Source organism: Branchiostoma floridae, chromosome 16 (assembly GCF_000003815.2).
Source record: "Branchiostoma floridae strain S238N-H82 chromosome 16, Bfl_VNyyK, whole genome shotgun sequence".
Classification (NCBI taxonomy): Eukaryota; Metazoa; Chordata; class Leptocardii; order Amphioxiformes; family Branchiostomatidae; genus Branchiostoma; species Branchiostoma floridae.
The window spans coordinates 14,427,162-14,444,032 of NC_049994.1; the positions used below are offsets into that span (position 1 = coordinate 14,427,162).

Sequence of the window (16,871 nt, forward strand, 5' to 3'; positions counted from 1 at the left end):
GAAGCAGCATTCAGGTAGATCTGTTAAAATCACAGTTTTTGTGTTTCAGTCTCAGTCTCAGAGTACGTGGCGAAAAGAGAGTTGAAGTCATGTCAAAATGAATAAAAGTGCATAAAAATGAACTACGGCAAATGACTTGCAAAGTAATGGTGATACAAATTATGACCAATTTTTTTATACAGTATATCGGCCATGTCCATCGGATTGTTCAGGGCAAGGCTCGTGTAACAACGTGACAGGCCGATGTGACTGCCGTACACCTTACAAGGGAGCGGACTGCTCGGAACGTAAAATAGCCATTGTTTCATCTTCTCTCTTAGGCAGTAAGCGTTGACGTTTGGTTTGCAGAATTTGAGTGAGTAAATGGCATGCTAAGCCTTTCATATACGACATGCAGAGATTTGGCTTCGTCTGTTTTAGGTGCTTTTTGGGGATTTCTTTTTGTTCCATTTTCTCCATGTCTACTGGTTGGCAGACATGAAAACCGGACAAATAGTAAGCCCGAAAAAGGCTATAAACACGTCACAAAACACGCAAACTTGTTATTGTCCTTGCCCAGTTGAGCCCGATCCGTGCGAGGGAGGACCGAACAACTGTTCCGACCACGGCAGCTGGAGCGGAGGGAGGTGTGTGTGTCTTCCCGGTTGGACCGGACAACAGTGTGAACTTCGTAAGTGGTGCTCTTAATTCTAATATAGAAGAACATACCCATTAAGATTTCCAACTGCTTGGTAAATTACTGTCTAAGCAGTTAAGGTCGAACCATTTGGCATGGTCAGTGTGGCGAACCCCACTGTTACATAATGATAGGATTTTCTGTTTTGTCCTATCAGCTGACTGCATTCCGAGGGACTGTAACGGACGTGGTGTCTGTACCGACGGGGTCTGTCTGTGTGAGTCAGGGTGGAGAGGAGAAGCTTGCCAAGAAGGTAATACATTGAGATTCCAGAATCTCAGAGACGGGGGACGCCATAACCATTCTGTAAATTTGATACACTGCTCACCGAGTCACGTGTTCTCTGTGCACATAACGTGGCGTCAGTTGATTGCTCGTTCCTTTACAAAGACTGACGCTATTCAGTGGAAATTTTAACATGTCCTAGTTTTTCTATCATAGTGATGTTATATTTCCATTGTGCTCATCAGGGGACTGCATCCCGCCGGACTGTAATGGCAACGGCGCCTGTACGGAAGGCACATGTCGCTGTTTTCATGGGTGGCAGGGCGTCGCGTGTGACACACGTATGTATCAAGATGCTATCTATTCAACGGGACGCACATAGTACATAAAGCTTATAATGTGATCATTATGTGGCATAGCCATTCCTTTTCATCAAACTGCGGAAAACACCGTAACGGTTGTTTAAGCTTGAAAGTTCATCTATGTCGGTAAAGAATTGAGAATTGAAAATTAAGTTTCTTTCAACTGCCCTGCTGCAATTCCTCAAAATTCAAGTGACTAATAACCAAGGCTCAAGCGACGTCACAATTTGTCAAAAGTAACTGGCACTTTGAACTAATCACTGATGTCACCAGTCTGTAAGGTCACGTGGCCTTGATGACTGTGAATCATTATTATTTTTGGATTGGAAGACTCTTCCTGGTTTTCAACCGTAAATACTTTGTACAATAGCTTGCTTTTAATAGCAGAAGGGTGGCTTGTGCTGATTAATTTGATTTGATTGGCCAAACTCTTAGGCATATCAATTTGATATGATGCAAATTTCTTTTGTGTGTGTCTGCAGAGTATCGACGCTGTCCTTCCGACTGTTCGGGCAGCGGTGTTTGCAACAACGTGACAGGCGTCTGCAGCTGTGAGAGTCTTAGCACTGGACTGGATTGTTCAGAAAGTAAGGACGAAATTGTCATCTTTCATTTTTTGACATGATGATTTGGACGAGCTTATGAGACACAGCAGAGTTAACAATATTTTGCTTTCTGGTGAAGTATCATTTTGAGAATTATAGTACAAAATACCGTGAAGTTTTGAGGAATGTAACAGTTTTCGCTCACTGAAGAACTATCCTCCACTGATCGTGGCAGAGAGGACAGACACTACCGTTTTTACAGGTTCATTGTGCAGTGGAAACCCCCCAGCTATTTTTGACAAGCACAATGGACAGTGAACGACGGCGTAACGTCCCGTCCTAAGCATCACTACCGCACGCAACCGCATCAGTTTCACTAACTTTCCTGTTTCTTGAGGAGATGTTTGTTTATACCAAAGCCCCCCTCCCCAATGGCATCAGTTATGTCAGACCAAAACAAACCATTGGTGTACGTACGTGGTGATTGTTGTTGTTTCTAGTCCAACCAGTCCCATTGTTAACTTGCTGTACAGGTATGCAAGGTCACAAACTCGTACTCAGGTGCTAATGTGGCGCTGATTATTACTGGTAGGTAGGGGTAGGGGCTGATAGGGGGTTATCAGCGATCCAGAGTTTTCCACACCTTCTCATATTGTAACTTTTTCAAAAAATTGGCAAAATGGAGTTAAGCCACTTGGCTGTTCAAACTCGTACATGTAACGTTACATTTGTAGCCTCGAACGACTTCAAATGAACACAAAGCAATTCTTAAGATTCTCCTGTTGTACTGCTATTGGCATATCAGTGTTTTGATCTGACAAAGGCTCTTGCCAGAGGGACAGTGTGCAGTCTGGGCACTGTTCCAAAAGCGACTGTATATATTGTGACAGGGGCCAAATTAGCACAACAACAACAAAAGATGGAAGCCCCTGTAGCAAACTATTCATTATTCTTTTAATAGCTAACTTCAAACTTACTGTTGGCGAAATATATTGGGAAATGTTTCTTGCTATATCAATATATATTTGGCAAATGAACTGATAGTTTCATCTAAGATATGGCTGAATTTACAATCATCTAGTACATGTATAGCTGGATTTTCAAGTGTAAAGATGTAAATATTAACAGTGATGCTTTTTTTAATGTCGTCGGTCTTTGTTTATGGTTTCTTTCTTTTGAAAATGTAACACCAGGATACTTAGATGTAACAATAAAACCAGAATAACGTAGTGTATACTACTTGTTAATCAAACCCATAAACTTGAAACTTTATCTTTTCCCCAATTTTTCCCAGAGTTGTGTGCGGACTGCTCGCTGGAACATGGAAGCTGTGAGGACGGAGCCTGCATCTGTGACGAAGGGTGGGGAGGTGCTTCATGCAGGCAATGTGAGAAGACATTATCAATTCACATCTAGGATATATAAATATTCTCTCCAACAAGATTTCTTCAGTGTCACTGACGAAAGACATCGGATGGGCTGTCTGAAAACGTCCGTTTCCAAAATCATATCCGTGGCCAGTTGCTTGTCTGAGTTACTGCTTTTCAAGTACATGTACGCACTAGCCCCTACTAGGCTTCACATGTGCCTCGGGATGAATTAGTAGAGGAAATGGGCCAAATAGATAAAATAGGACTTACCCGGGCAAAAACCTTGCCAAAAACTTGCCAATTTTAGTGAAATGTGGAGCCTGGTAGAGGCTAGGTAAGTACTACTGAATAGTGTATAGTGTATATCAACAAGGAGGACAGGGGGCAACAGTTTCTTTCGTACATTTTATTATTGCATGGTTAATGATATCATTATGTGTTGCAAACAGTCTGTATTTGATTTATTCGCCCTTACAATGTAGTAGATTAAACTCTAAAGATTACATGAAAATATGTTTTTCCAGTGCTATGCAACGAAGTATGTGGAATCCGTGGAACCTGTGTTAACGGCACCTGCCACTGTGACCAGGGGTGGAACGGACCAGATTGTTCTCAGGGTATGCAACATTTTTTTTACCTTCATCGGGAATGTTATCTCTAGCGGTGTCTGTAGTGTCGGGTGCTTGTACTTTGGGGATAAGTAGATGAGTACTTGTACTCGGATTTAATCTCCAAGCAGATTCCCAGTGGCATAAGATAGTATCAAAGTTGGCCAAGGAGTATAGCCGGCTAGAGGAGGTTAGGTGCCTGTCTGACTCCCTTGGGCCGGTTATACTCCTTGGCCAGCTTTGGTACTATCATATGGCACCTTAGGATCTGCTTGGAGATTACTCTGTGGTACAAATTTGGGACTTCTTAACTAGCTTTTTTGGGAACTGTGGTAACCGTGGCATTTCAGTTGCAGGGTTTGAAGACATAAAATATCTAGGGATGAATGAATTTTGATGTTATCTCTTTACGAAGTGAAGATTGTTCTTTCGTTTTCATATATTCAGATATGATCTAACTGCACGTTTGTCAACATGTTCTATTCTTGTAGATGCCTGTAATGCAACGTGCAACGACCACGGAGAGTGTCTTCTCATCAATGCAGAATGGGGATGTACATGTTACAGAGGCTTCATAGGAACATTCTGTGGAACAGGTTGGTCACGTTTTTTACAGCAAACACTGTTTTCGTCGGCATCCATGGGTACCGCCATGTTGGATTTTGACTTCATGCTGTTGCCATCTTGGTTCAAGTTTGATTTTGATTCACCACCAAGAAGAGTTGCACTATCACGCACACTTGTCTGTATATGATTTTACAGATAATACACTACAGTTGGAGTTGTTTCAGTGCTACATTATTTTGTATTATAATTGTAAAAGTTAAATAGGAGTGTTAACACTGAAACGAAAAGTAACTATAATAACTGAGTGAAAAATTGGTCATAATGATATTTTCCATCTACCTTGCAGTTGCTGAAACAAACTGTGCCGACAACCTGGATGATGACGGTGGTAAGTACAATAAGTACAGACAGATAGACAGACACGTATAAACCTGCCCCAGTCCTTCAATCTCTTCAGTGTAAACTGACTCAGTGAGAAAAAACTCAAATGGGCAAAACTGATGCACACTTTGTCAAAGAATCACAATGATATAATTCTATGTAACTCTTGCAAACGACCTTGGGAAAGGCACTTAACACAACATACCTACATTTACCACGAAGGTGGAGTGACGCCCACCGAGCCTCTTCGGTTTACCTGTCAAAAAGTGTGCCAAATACACCCTCGGATTTGGTGCCAATATCTGCACATTTGCCACCAAGAGCCTTATTTAGTTACATTTATGTAACTCTTGCACTATATATGTTAGAAGTGTCATTTTTGTCCAATAACGGTAATGCAAGAACGCGATAACGCATTTGAAGTAGCAGACCTGAGAGCGCACGATCACGATATCGCGTTATCCTGACCTGCTACTAACTGCGTTATCGCGTTGTTGCGCGACTGTAATGAGTTGGGTTGGATTTCATGTTTTGTTTTCATGTAGGTTAGAAGTGTCATTATTTCCCCCTACAGACATGTTAGTAGACTGTGATGACCCAGACTGTTGTAACGACACGGCCTGTGTGAATGACCCTGCATGCTCGTCTGCGCCGCCGCTGGAACAACTAGCAGCTGCTGATACCAACATCTCACAGGCGGCGGGAATTAGCTTTTACGATCAGGTTGTTATAATTCTATTGTGATACATGAACACGTGATAAAATGTTTTCATTAGCTACATGGACTGTTTTGGGCAAACATTTGTAATCACTTATCAATATCTATTTTCAAGTCTGAACTTAATTGTTGTTAAGTAGTCTAATAGTATCAACAACAATCTTTCAAAATCACCAAATTGAATGTTTGAAATATTTTCGTACATCTGTAATCTGCCAACAATGTACGCTGGCTTCTATGAAACTTTTATATTTTATATTAATCATTAAATAGTACTGACCAATTTTTTCTTTGACTTGAACAGGTTAAGTTCCTGTTTGAGAATGGTGGTGTACAGCAAGATGTTAGCCCAGATGCCATTGATCATGAGTAAGAATCATTCACATGTACCTCACAAGAACACTTTGTTATCTGAATACATTCCTCTGGTAACACCTAGCTGCATTGCAATGTAGAACCAGTGAGCAATTGCCCTGAGGAAGGTGGCCAATGTTCACCAAGCACTGGCTGGGTGCAAAGAACTTTGTCGACATACTCTTCTTCTTCATTACCCTAGGAGAGTTGCAGTTGTCCGTGGACACGTGACCACACGAGATGGCAGCGCTCTGCCGGGTGTTACAGTGTCCCTTCTCAATACTCCTGAGCTGGGACACACACTGACGCGTGCTGATGGCGGGTGAGCAAAGTGCTATTCATGCTGGAATAAAATAAGGAGACATATAAGAATTACTTAATATACTTTGATAATGCATGGATACTTTGAATTGTTCACATGTCGATGTTCAATCACAAATCTTATATGAATGAGGAATTGTAAGGTGTAAAAAATGGCACCTAACTTCGGCTGGGGAGATAAAAGGCAATGGAAGGAGAGGGCTGGGCTCTGCGTTCAACTACAGTGTCATAGACACAGTGGATAACAACCCAACGACCCTAAGGCCTCAAAAAGGCTAGGGGACTTCAGCATGAATACGAAATAATGATCAATGTCATTGACCAATTACTTTAGAACTACCAGTAATTATTCCTTGATATAAATTTGAAGATTGGTTTATTTGGATAATGCTAATAAAGAAATGTGCTCTATCACTATATTGTGAAAACCCATACTCTCTTCTTAGATATGAATTTGCCCTTAACGGTGGGAACGTGGACACCCTTGTGTTCCGGCGGCGGAACATGATCGGGACTCAGCGCACCGTTCGGCCAAGAGTACAGTTGTACAATCAAGTGGACCCAGTGGCCATGATACCCGTGGACACTAAGGTAAAGGCTGACCGGGTTTTCACATGATAAAAAAAGAGTTTTGTTTTACTCTAAAAGAAAGAAGACACAGATTTCTCCGGAATAAAATGGATGAATGAAACTACTGTTGAAAAATACGGCTGAAATATAATACATTATATCTTCTCTAAAGGTCACAGAGGTGGATCTACAATCATCTGACATCCAGGTCGTGGAAGGCACGGTGGTGGAGGACGAAGCTGGCAGCAGAAAACCCGTTCTGATGTTTGAACCAGGAACAGGAGTAACAATAGCTGGCAAAAACGGAACGCAAAACGAGGTACGGTCAGAACAAGTACTTCCCATCTGTGTTTTCCAGCAGTAATTACATGATGTGATAAACTATAATAAGTAACAAAATAGCGAGCAACCTATAACATCTGTGGTCACTTACAGGGGTAAGTTTCTTTCAGAATTAAGTAGCACTATTGACCGTGTGAGTGAAGTAACGTTTTAGTACGTGATAGCAATACAGCTTGTTATGCCGTTGCATAAAGGCAGCATAGCGGTACGGGTAAGGTGGTGAAGTCTGGTATCTCTGATTGCATTGTCTCTATCTGCCATGTAGACCATTGAGAGACCACGTGTGCGGGTTACAGAGTACACCGTCGGTGACAGCGGTGACGAGGCCATGCCTGCCCAGCTGCCGGCCTTTACTGGATACACATATGCAGTAGAGATGAGGTACGTACATATGCATCTCAGTTGAGTTGTGCAGCTAAGGCTTAGGCCTCAATTAGCTGTTCTTTGGCTCTTACAGGCGTGGCCCCTACGCGGCCCCGTGGGGCACCTTGCGGTTCCCGGTGTATTTTTTGGCCCGAGCGGGCACCGGGTTGAATTTAAGTCGGACTTAAAATTAACCCGGGACCCGGTAGAAAGCAGACGCCGTGACCTACCCGTGGAGAACACCGCGGGGTGCACCCCTGTATCCGGCAGTTCTCGGGGACAAATTTGTGGCTTCGGAGCCCGGCCGGGGCTACATCCCTAACGGACACCGGTCCTATGAGTTTCCTCTTATAAATCATCGATGGGTATTGTACCACTTGACCAAATCATTGACCAAACATGTACAACACCAGTGATATCTGTCATGCTACCTTCCAGCCTAGACGAAGCCTCCGTCAATGGTTCTACTGACGTCACCTTCAACCAGAGCCTGCCGTTTTACGTCAACAACTTCCTGGGGTTCCCTGTTGGTTCAGCAGTCCCTACAGGTCAGTCATGCTCAAATCAAAATATCCGTTCAGGACTCATTTTTATTGGCTGATGGCAGAAGAAATAAGAAGAACGGGCTGGCAAACACAATATGTTTTCCTTCGGAAACATATATATCCATTCAGAATTCATTATAACACATTCCGTCTTTGTGACGAAAAGCTAGCAAGTAACCTATTCCTGTATGTCTTCTATTTTGTAAATGAAACATCAAGGTAACTTGTTGCCATACATAGCATAAGGCACACAAGATATCGAATATAACACAGCATCTAGACCACTGGCCTGTCCTTGGTGCTGAATGGCTGTCGTAGGTTCCTGTCACAAAAATAGATTGTTCCTTGGTCTGTAACAGACATCACTCTCAACCTTTCCAGCTTAGCAAAATAGATCTTCTATAACTTAGTTACTAATAGACAAAGGACTGCAGTAGGCACATATGTCAAGGCCGTTTTAGTGATCCTATTACCTGAACTATTTGGCCTGAATTGCAGGTTATTACGACCGCAGTGGAGGACGTTGGATAGCATCAGCCAATGGTCGAGTTATACAGCTGTTAGACTCTTCTGATCCAGCCAAGGCCAGTCTTGACCTGCATGGAAATGGACAAGCAGCAAATGAAACCGTCAGGGACGAACTAGGTTAGTTTTATTGTAAAAGTCTTCCTAAAATGTGCTTAACATTAGATAGATATTTTTTGTCGTGAACACCATTGATGGTACCCTTTAACATCTACAGAGAGATTACGGACATACTTTCAATATATCCCACAAAAATAATCCAATAAATTACGTTATCTATACCTTTTGTATGGATGAATTATGAGGTGAAAGGCATTTTGTCCAGATCTAACTGTTGTTGTCGCATCGGAATAACAACCCTTCCCATTTACACATTGTGCAGCGAAACACTCGTATATGTATAACATCAAATGGCTTGTCACATACCACCCTGCATAACCATACATGTACAGTGTTTAAAGCCTTTTGAATGATGAAGCTCGCCCTATAAAATCAATTCAATAAGCCAGCGAAAACTGTCGTCTCTCTGCTAAAACACTTGTACTACTTGTACAAAGCTCTTACCATCTGACCTTGTAATAAGTACTACCCAGTGGTTCAGTATGACAGTAAAAGTCAATCTACTGAAATTCCACTGTTAGTAGTCGATCGGTGCTTAACAGTAGATTTTCAGTACTGAAGGTTTACCAAGGGCATGTTTAAACCGACATTGTTACCTTCATCTACTGTATGTCCTATCCAGGCATCACTGACAATGAGCTGGAGAGGCTTGCCAATTTGTACAATCCCGGGGACACCCTATGGAGGGTCAGGATACCCCACTTCACACCCTGGGACTGCAACTGGCCGTATGGGCCACCGCCCGATGGTTATGGCCCTGGGGATAACCCCCCTCCCCCTCCCCCACCAAACCCATGCCCTGGGTCCGGGGGAGGGGGTGGTGGGTCCTCGGGGGGTAAGAGAAGGAGGAAGAGGGCGTCTGGGAACAACAGAAGCAATGTCATCCAGGGTTTAGACTATTGGCAACAGTTTTTTCCAAGTATACCCTCTGGAGTAGACCCAGGGGAGCATGGCCCCTACCCTGCTGTCACCGCCAACATCTACAATGAAGAGGAAGCTTTGGAAGGAGCAATCATACACGGAGGAGAATTAAGGAGCGGAGGACTTACAGAGGTATGCGAATCTATAAAAGATATTGCTACGTTGTGTCCTTGATTGTGTCTATGTGCATGATAGCGTACATGTAATACAGTCATCGTCATCGGCATTCGCTCGTGGCTGAGCATTAAAGTTCATGTCAGATCAGCCTCAGTTACTGCTTGTGGATGACGGTGTCGCATGTGGCTACTCAAGCCCAGGGCAGTACGGAAAAGTCTGGAATAATACAGTGAATCTTTACTTTAAATGATTTTTTTATTGTTAACACTCATGATTACGCCGGATACACTACGGTGACCACGACAGGAAAAAAACCTAAGTATGAATTCAATTCATCTCCTAATGCAGCACCAATTTTGACTCTTGAGATATCTAGGTGTTCAAGAAATTGTTGAGAAGGCCTCTCCTACGCAGAGGCGTCGTTGTATACTCCTTCTCGTCAAGGAATTTCTACGACTAAGATTCATCTCTGCTGTAGGAGAATGTGATGATGCTGTTTTCAATGTTTTTAACGTTTTTTTTTTTACTTCTATTCAAATGAATGATCTGTAGCATCTCTTGAATTAAGATGTTATTTTTTTGTGACTTAATCAGAGACCAGGCGAGGCATCTATACCAGTACCGGGGACAGGTTTCCGACTGATGTACAGTCACAAGCGACAGAGGGGCTATAAACAGGTCACGAGAATCCCTCTCATTGGAGAGGACGTACCGCCCAGCCTGAAGGCCATCAGACTTGAAGTGACGGTAAGCTGAAGTGTTATATGTATTTCTAACCATCCTCTAAGGCTTAGGTCATTTCCAAACCGGGGCCCGGCCGGGCAGATTTCGGGAGCGAAAAGAATGATATAAAATGCATAAAAATACACAAAATGTCAAAATAAGATTCATGGGCATGATTTGTGTATATTTCTAGGTATACATTGTAATTTTTCGTTTCTTAAAACATCCCGGCCGGGCCCCGGTTTTGAAATGTGACCTAAGCCTTAAAGGGCAACAATTCAAAACATTTGATAATTCTTCTGCGTTGGTAGTTAGCATAGAAACGTTACAGAGTTAAGAACTATGTTCAAGGTGCATCGAATGCGTGAGTTAGCCTCCTTCACCGGCCTCTCTGGGAAGCTTGGCAATTTTTTTGGGGGGGGGGGGGGTGGCGGTAGGTCGATTCGCGATTTTTAACCGGGAATATGCCGGGAAAGGAAATATGCCGGGAAAGGAATATACACTAAGTTCGAGCATAGAAAATTTGCATTTTATGAGTTGAACTGAACAAAAACATAGTCCCTAACTCCGGAGAAATACTTCTGAGAAGTACCTGCACATCTATCTTTGAGATGTGGCCAAAAGAAACATATTCAATGCAGAAGAAATAATGCAGAAACCTATTTGATGCAGAATACAACATCTAATTCACAAGCCCTTTCTATCTTTCAGGTGGCTGGCAAGACAGTTAAGAAGTCACTTCCTCCGGAGCCAAATCTCTACGAAGATTTCGTCTGGGACGGGCTTGATGCATATGGTAGAGAGGTGAAGGGCAGAGTCATCATGCAAGGTGGGAATGAATGACAGGCCATTACTATATGATAAGAGATTATATATTAATATATAATACATGTGATATGATATTATTATATTTCAAGAGATTAGCCACCGCTCCCTCTGGTAAAACATGCTTAAACTGCAGTGTGGAACAGACAGACAGACAGACGGACAAGCCCCCTAAAATACTTCACTCCCTTTGTGTAACAACGAGGAGAGTTTAACACGTAAAAGTGACAAATATCTGGCTTGATGAAAATCAATGTCCAACATCTTGTGCGATCTATTATTAAGCTGTCTAATTTGTCTATTTTTCCTTCACAGTGAGATTGGGGTACGAATACGGATTGGTTTATTACGCGGTGCCGTCGGACTTCACACAGAGCTTCAATCGCTTCAGTTCCGCTGACCAGACCAGCCGCGTGTCACGAGCAGGGAGAACCGTCTCGTACTGGACAGAACGGGAGATTCCTCTGACGCGAAGCGTGCTGGCATCAGACATGGCCGGCTGGTCATTGGACATACACCATGTATATGACGGAGAAAATGGTCAGTTTGAATAACTTGTACAAAACGTAACATTATCATCTAATGTTTGGGGTCATATTAGGGGGTGTTTTCATTTTTGCAGTAACGCATAGTACAAGTGATTTGAATTAACGATTGTTAGCATGTTTCACAAATGGGAAAGGTTCACTGCTGTTACAGTGGCATTTTTTCATTCGTCATACATATATTCTTTACACGTTATAGCATCATTTCTAGTACTTGTATGGCTATGCAATCATTCTGAAATCAGCTAAATTGAGTTCAGGAAAACATGTTTGTGTAATACAATTCTGTGTCCATTTTAGGTATCCTTCATTTGGGAAGCGGTGACTCCATTTCTGTGGTTGACCAGACAAAGGTTCTGGAGACAGCGGTCGGAAGCGACACAAGAGCTCCCGTAGACTGTTTGGTAAGACTTAAAAACATTTCAATTCTATTTATCTATCTCTACCTATCTATATATCTATCTATTGTAACAACAAACTAGTGCGGTTCAAGGACTGCTAATCTGAAGACGCCAATTGGATTAAGCCTTTTGGCCGAACGGTTTACACATCTGGGTTATTGAGCTGCTGCCCGGGATCGAACCCGCTGAAATAAAATAGTGAGTGCAACAAAAACAAACACAAATTTGTGCTGTTTTCCATTTACTTTACAAAAAACATTACCTTTTTGACGATGGTAACTCGACTGATGTAGTTATATGAAATAACTTACATTTATTTATTTATCCAGTCGTGTGGAGAAGGCGAGGGTCAGCAGACCCAGCTGCGGTCACCAGTGGCGCTAACAACAGGTCCGGATGGAAGTGTGTTCATTGGTGACTTCAACTTCATCCGGAGACTCTGGCCAAACGGGACGGTTACAACTGTGACAAGACTGCAGTGAGTCCTCATACACACTGTTGTTGATTGACTCCAGTTATATTATGGATACAGATTTAGTAAATCACTTCTTTTCCATTCTTTATTCAAGAACACAATTGTACAACCATTTAATAAGATGTACAACATGGTAGCAATTAGAAAAATGCACATAACAAGCTTAACAGTCCTGTGTGGGCCTATGATAACACCAGCACTGGATAACATTCCTGTATGGAATTATGGTATCATTAGCACTGGATAACAGTACTGTGTGGACCTTTGATATCATGAATGCTGGATAACAGATTTAGTAAATAATTCATTCCACACACACACATAGCTATTTGTGTTTCGACCAACATAATTTATGAACTGTGTGTCAAAATCGAAAGCGAAGAATATTTTTTTATCACAGGACTCATACAAAGGCACAGGCTAACCTTAATTGATGGCGAGCATTTTGACATCATTTGCGATAAAACATCATCTCATATTTGTTTCCAGAACAAGCCGACCGAGGTATGTCTACTACCTTGCCTCCAGTCTCAAGAATAACGTCATCTTTGTGTCCGACCCGGATGTCAGACAAATCTTTAAAGTTGAGACCGATAAAGAAGGACAGTCCCTGGCTGTGGTGGCTGGAACTGGGGAGAAGTGTCCGCCCTGGGAAGACAGCTGTGGCGATGGGGGGCTAGCTACACAAGCAACGTTTAGTTCACTTAAAGGTACAGTACATGGCTGTTCATTGAAGATACGAGTAACACATGTCATTATCAAGTGAACTTCTTGATAGAAAGATTATTGCAAGGTTATTTAAGTAAAAGCTTAGGGGAGGGTTATCAATTATATGTAGCTATATACCAGATTCCAAAATAGAAAACTTGAGGAGCTAAATGTTACTTTTATGTTGACAATATTCGGTTTGGGTATATATTATCATTTAACGTTGTCTTTTTTAAATAGGATATTTAGACATTTACTTTTTTTGGAGGATTGAAATTGTATTTCATTGTATTTCAGGTATTGCCGTTGGAGAGGAAGACACCATTTTCGTCGTCGACAATCGTCGGATTCGCGAAATCGGGCCGGACGGGTACATCGACCCATTCATCGGAACCAACGATCTGACCAAAGTTTCTCTTTCAAGAGGTTCGGAGCTCAGAAACACCCAGATCGCCCAGGTGACTCTGCATTAAGTTTCTCCATAACATGTCCACATCAGAACGCAAAGCAGACCTCATGCCCAGCAGGCGTCTATAAGAAAACCGCCGAAACCTAAAAAAAACTCTGAGAAAATGACTCTAGCACTCTGCCGAACCACCCGTTACCAAGACATACCAAACGACGAAACATAACATTGCTATTCTATTGTTATACTGGCATCATGAAGTTTTAATAGTAGTAGTAGTTTAATACATGTACTACAAATATGTGAAGTTTTGAGCAAATTGAATTGCACTTTTGAGTTTTAAAATAATGTCAATGGAACGTATTGTAACCTAGAAAGGGTTGCAAAATTTTCACAAGTCAATAAACCATTCATTCATTCTTTCAATCCATTCATTTATTCATCTATTCATTTATTTATTCATTCATTCATTCCTTTATTCATTCATTTATTTATCCAGGTGACGCTCACATGGCCCACCCACATCGCTGTCACAAGAGGTGGGGACGAACTCTACATCGTGGACCAAGATGCGGTCATTCGGTTGAGAAGAGATGGACGAGCCCAAGTCATCGCCGGTCAGCAGGCTTTCCGGCCACCAGAGGCAGGCCTCAACATGGAGGACACCAATGCAAGGGCTTTGAACAGCCGGCTGGTCAATCCTCAGGTACAGTAAATGTCAAAAGGCAAATTAAATGAATGAATGAAGACCTTTATTGCACATTTTTGATACACCGGGGTAAGTGCAGGTCACAACAAGACATGTTAAAGAGATACACTTACAGATACAACATGAAATTATCGTTGGATAAATTCAACTTCCCCTCGCTTTTCAGTTATAGTATTAGTAGATATTTAACAGCAGATATGTTGTATGATAGATGGTTTGTCTAGTTGCATCAGGAATATTACACATGTGCAAAGTCGGTCTCCAACAATAACCGAAAGTATGACTGGTCGATCTTTTTATCTATGTATCAAATACGAAGTGATTAACTCCACAATCGTACTTGTACACACACAGGGAATCGCGATCTCTCAGGACGGGAACATACTAATCGCTGAGACAGATTTCCAGTCCCTCCATCGTGTGCGACTCCTGGACCCTGACGGCGGCATACAGCTCGTAGTCGGGAAGCCATCGGACTGCGACTGTCGGCAGAGCTCGTGCGACTGTTTTGAACAGGACGGTAGACTAGCTGCTCACAGTAAGCTGCACACTCCGACTGCTCTGACGGTTACACCAGACGGGACCTTGTACATTGCTGACCAAGGTAGAATTCCCTCCCTCATCTATTAACCGAAATCTTACTACATATGTAACAAGACCAGGTTACAAAAACCAGACGTACCGCTGCAGTACTATTTTCATAGAATAGGGGGCCAAAATAGACGTTGACTTTTGTCTCCCGGCCAATTTCTATCCAAATACCAAATCTAGAGGTTCTAAAGCTATGTTGACCACAAAAACACAGGCACAGCCAAAACAACATCTCAATTTTTCATGGACATAGTAATGTGTCTGAGACCTAATAAAATGATCATTCCTCCATAGAAAGGTAAAAGGCGGAGATCTTTATCTTCAAAAACCAATCGATCTTAGTCCTGACTTCAAGTCAATAGAAGATTCTGAAGATGTGCATATAAACCAATACTACATCTAGATTAGGTGCTATGATGGAAAAAAAGTAATAGATACTACATGTACATGCACCTGATATGATCGTAATGGATTCCTTAAAACGGTATATTCCACTTTATCTGCAGGTAACTACAGAATCCGGAAGATGCGAGCACACATTTCTCAGGGGTTAACAGGTGGACATTTTATCATCCCTGGGACGAATCCAAAGTATGTTGTGCTGTCTTATCAGTAATGTAGTTTTTTAAAGTAGAATAGTGCCATATTTTGTAATGTACAGGCCTCTCATGAAATCTATATCTTACAGGATTCTACCCAATCTCTCTCTCTCTTTCTCTCTCTTCCTCTCCCCCTCTCTCGTTCTCTACTTTTTTTATGCATATATGAAAGGAGATTCGAAAGGTGTCTGAAAAGTATGATTTCCTTTTTTCCTTCTTCCAATTTACAGTCAGGCGTACATCTTTGACTTTACCGGTCAGCACATCCAAACTGTGGACGTCACAAACAACAGGGTTCTCCATGAGTTTGATTACAATGACGACAGACAGCTGACCAGCATTCTCATCCCAGCGACAAACCAGACCGTGTCGATAGACCGTGACGACAACGGAACTCCACACACCATCCGGGCTCCTTACAGGCAGAACTTGTATCTAGAGAGGGATGATGAGGTGAGATGACTATTAAAAACATTTGAAGTTAATGTGAAAGATGTGGAATGCAGAGCAATGGAGCTGTGGACTTTGTATTTTGGGGAGAGCTAGTTCAAGACTTTCAAGATGGACTAAGGGGTTTCTATACTGGGAAAAGTAGTTTTGCCGGACCCAGATATACAGCAGACCTCTGGGTGCGGCAAAACTACCTTTCCCAGCATAGAATCCCCCAAGGAATCCCCTGTTTTGAGTAGCATACTTATGGGAATTAAAGCTTCCTGGGACAAGGTTTGGGTAAATATTAAAACAATTACTTACCCTGAATTCACAGTGGCTGTATACACATTGCATAATATCAAGTAATAGATGCGATATAACTTTTAATGCAATATGTCCAAAATGTTAACTTTTATACAGGGATTGCTGAGTGGAGTCTCCGACAACTCCGGACAGAACATACAACTAGGCTACCAAAATGGCGGACTGCTGACGTCTGTACAGTCTCCCTCTGGGTACCGGCGGATGATGGCGTACGTATCTTACCACGGTCTTCTGTACTCTCCGGACATGATGGCATAAAAAGTCACTGCTTGGAGAGTCGTCTTCTGGGCAACTTAACTTAGAACAATGGACAAATGAGAATGGCTATATGGCAGTGGGAACAAGACAATGAATACTTTCACAGCCTGGCTCAAGTCGTGAAAGATAAACTTAGCTCTTTAGTGTCATGGCCGTTCACATGGCATCTTATGTGAAGAGAAGAGCAACATTAATCAAAACGGGATCATTACAAATGTATAAGTATGATTAAAGAGAAAACCATC

General features: G+C 42.2%; 1 protein-coding gene across 1 annotated transcript in view; it reads left to right on the forward strand.

Moving 5' to 3' along the window:
• LOC118432805 (teneurin-3-like) overlaps positions 1-16,871 on the forward strand; it is a 28,755-nt gene that overhangs the window by 3,824 nt on the left and 8,060 nt on the right. Inside the window, exons 8-37 of the mRNA XM_035844425.1 lie at positions 183-287; positions 560-670; positions 834-929; positions 1,147-1,242; positions 1,746-1,850; positions 3,103-3,195; positions 3,703-3,795; positions 4,278-4,382; positions 4,700-4,741; positions 5,309-5,457; positions 5,757-5,821; positions 6,009-6,128; positions 6,574-6,718; positions 6,870-7,016; positions 7,305-7,420; positions 7,841-7,950; positions 8,446-8,592; positions 9,215-9,645; positions 10,225-10,377; positions 11,065-11,182; positions 11,494-11,718; positions 12,024-12,127; positions 12,454-12,602; positions 13,089-13,309; positions 13,605-13,765; positions 14,213-14,419; positions 14,777-15,026; positions 15,520-15,604; positions 15,843-16,065; positions 16,465-16,577. Of these exons, the coding sequence (XP_035700318.1) occupies positions 183-287; positions 560-670; positions 834-929; positions 1,147-1,242; positions 1,746-1,850; positions 3,103-3,195; positions 3,703-3,795; positions 4,278-4,382; positions 4,700-4,741; positions 5,309-5,457; positions 5,757-5,821; positions 6,009-6,128; positions 6,574-6,718; positions 6,870-7,016; positions 7,305-7,420; positions 7,841-7,950; positions 8,446-8,592; positions 9,215-9,645; positions 10,225-10,377; positions 11,065-11,182; positions 11,494-11,718; positions 12,024-12,127; positions 12,454-12,602; positions 13,089-13,309; positions 13,605-13,765; positions 14,213-14,419; positions 14,777-15,026; positions 15,520-15,604; positions 15,843-16,065; positions 16,465-16,577 (4,285 nt within the window). The remainder of the gene's footprint in view (positions 1-182; positions 288-559; positions 671-833; positions 930-1,146; positions 1,243-1,745; positions 1,851-3,102; positions 3,196-3,702; positions 3,796-4,277; positions 4,383-4,699; positions 4,742-5,308; positions 5,458-5,756; positions 5,822-6,008; positions 6,129-6,573; positions 6,719-6,869; positions 7,017-7,304; positions 7,421-7,840; positions 7,951-8,445; positions 8,593-9,214; positions 9,646-10,224; positions 10,378-11,064; positions 11,183-11,493; positions 11,719-12,023; positions 12,128-12,453; positions 12,603-13,088; positions 13,310-13,604; positions 13,766-14,212; positions 14,420-14,776; positions 15,027-15,519; positions 15,605-15,842; positions 16,066-16,464; positions 16,578-16,871) is intronic.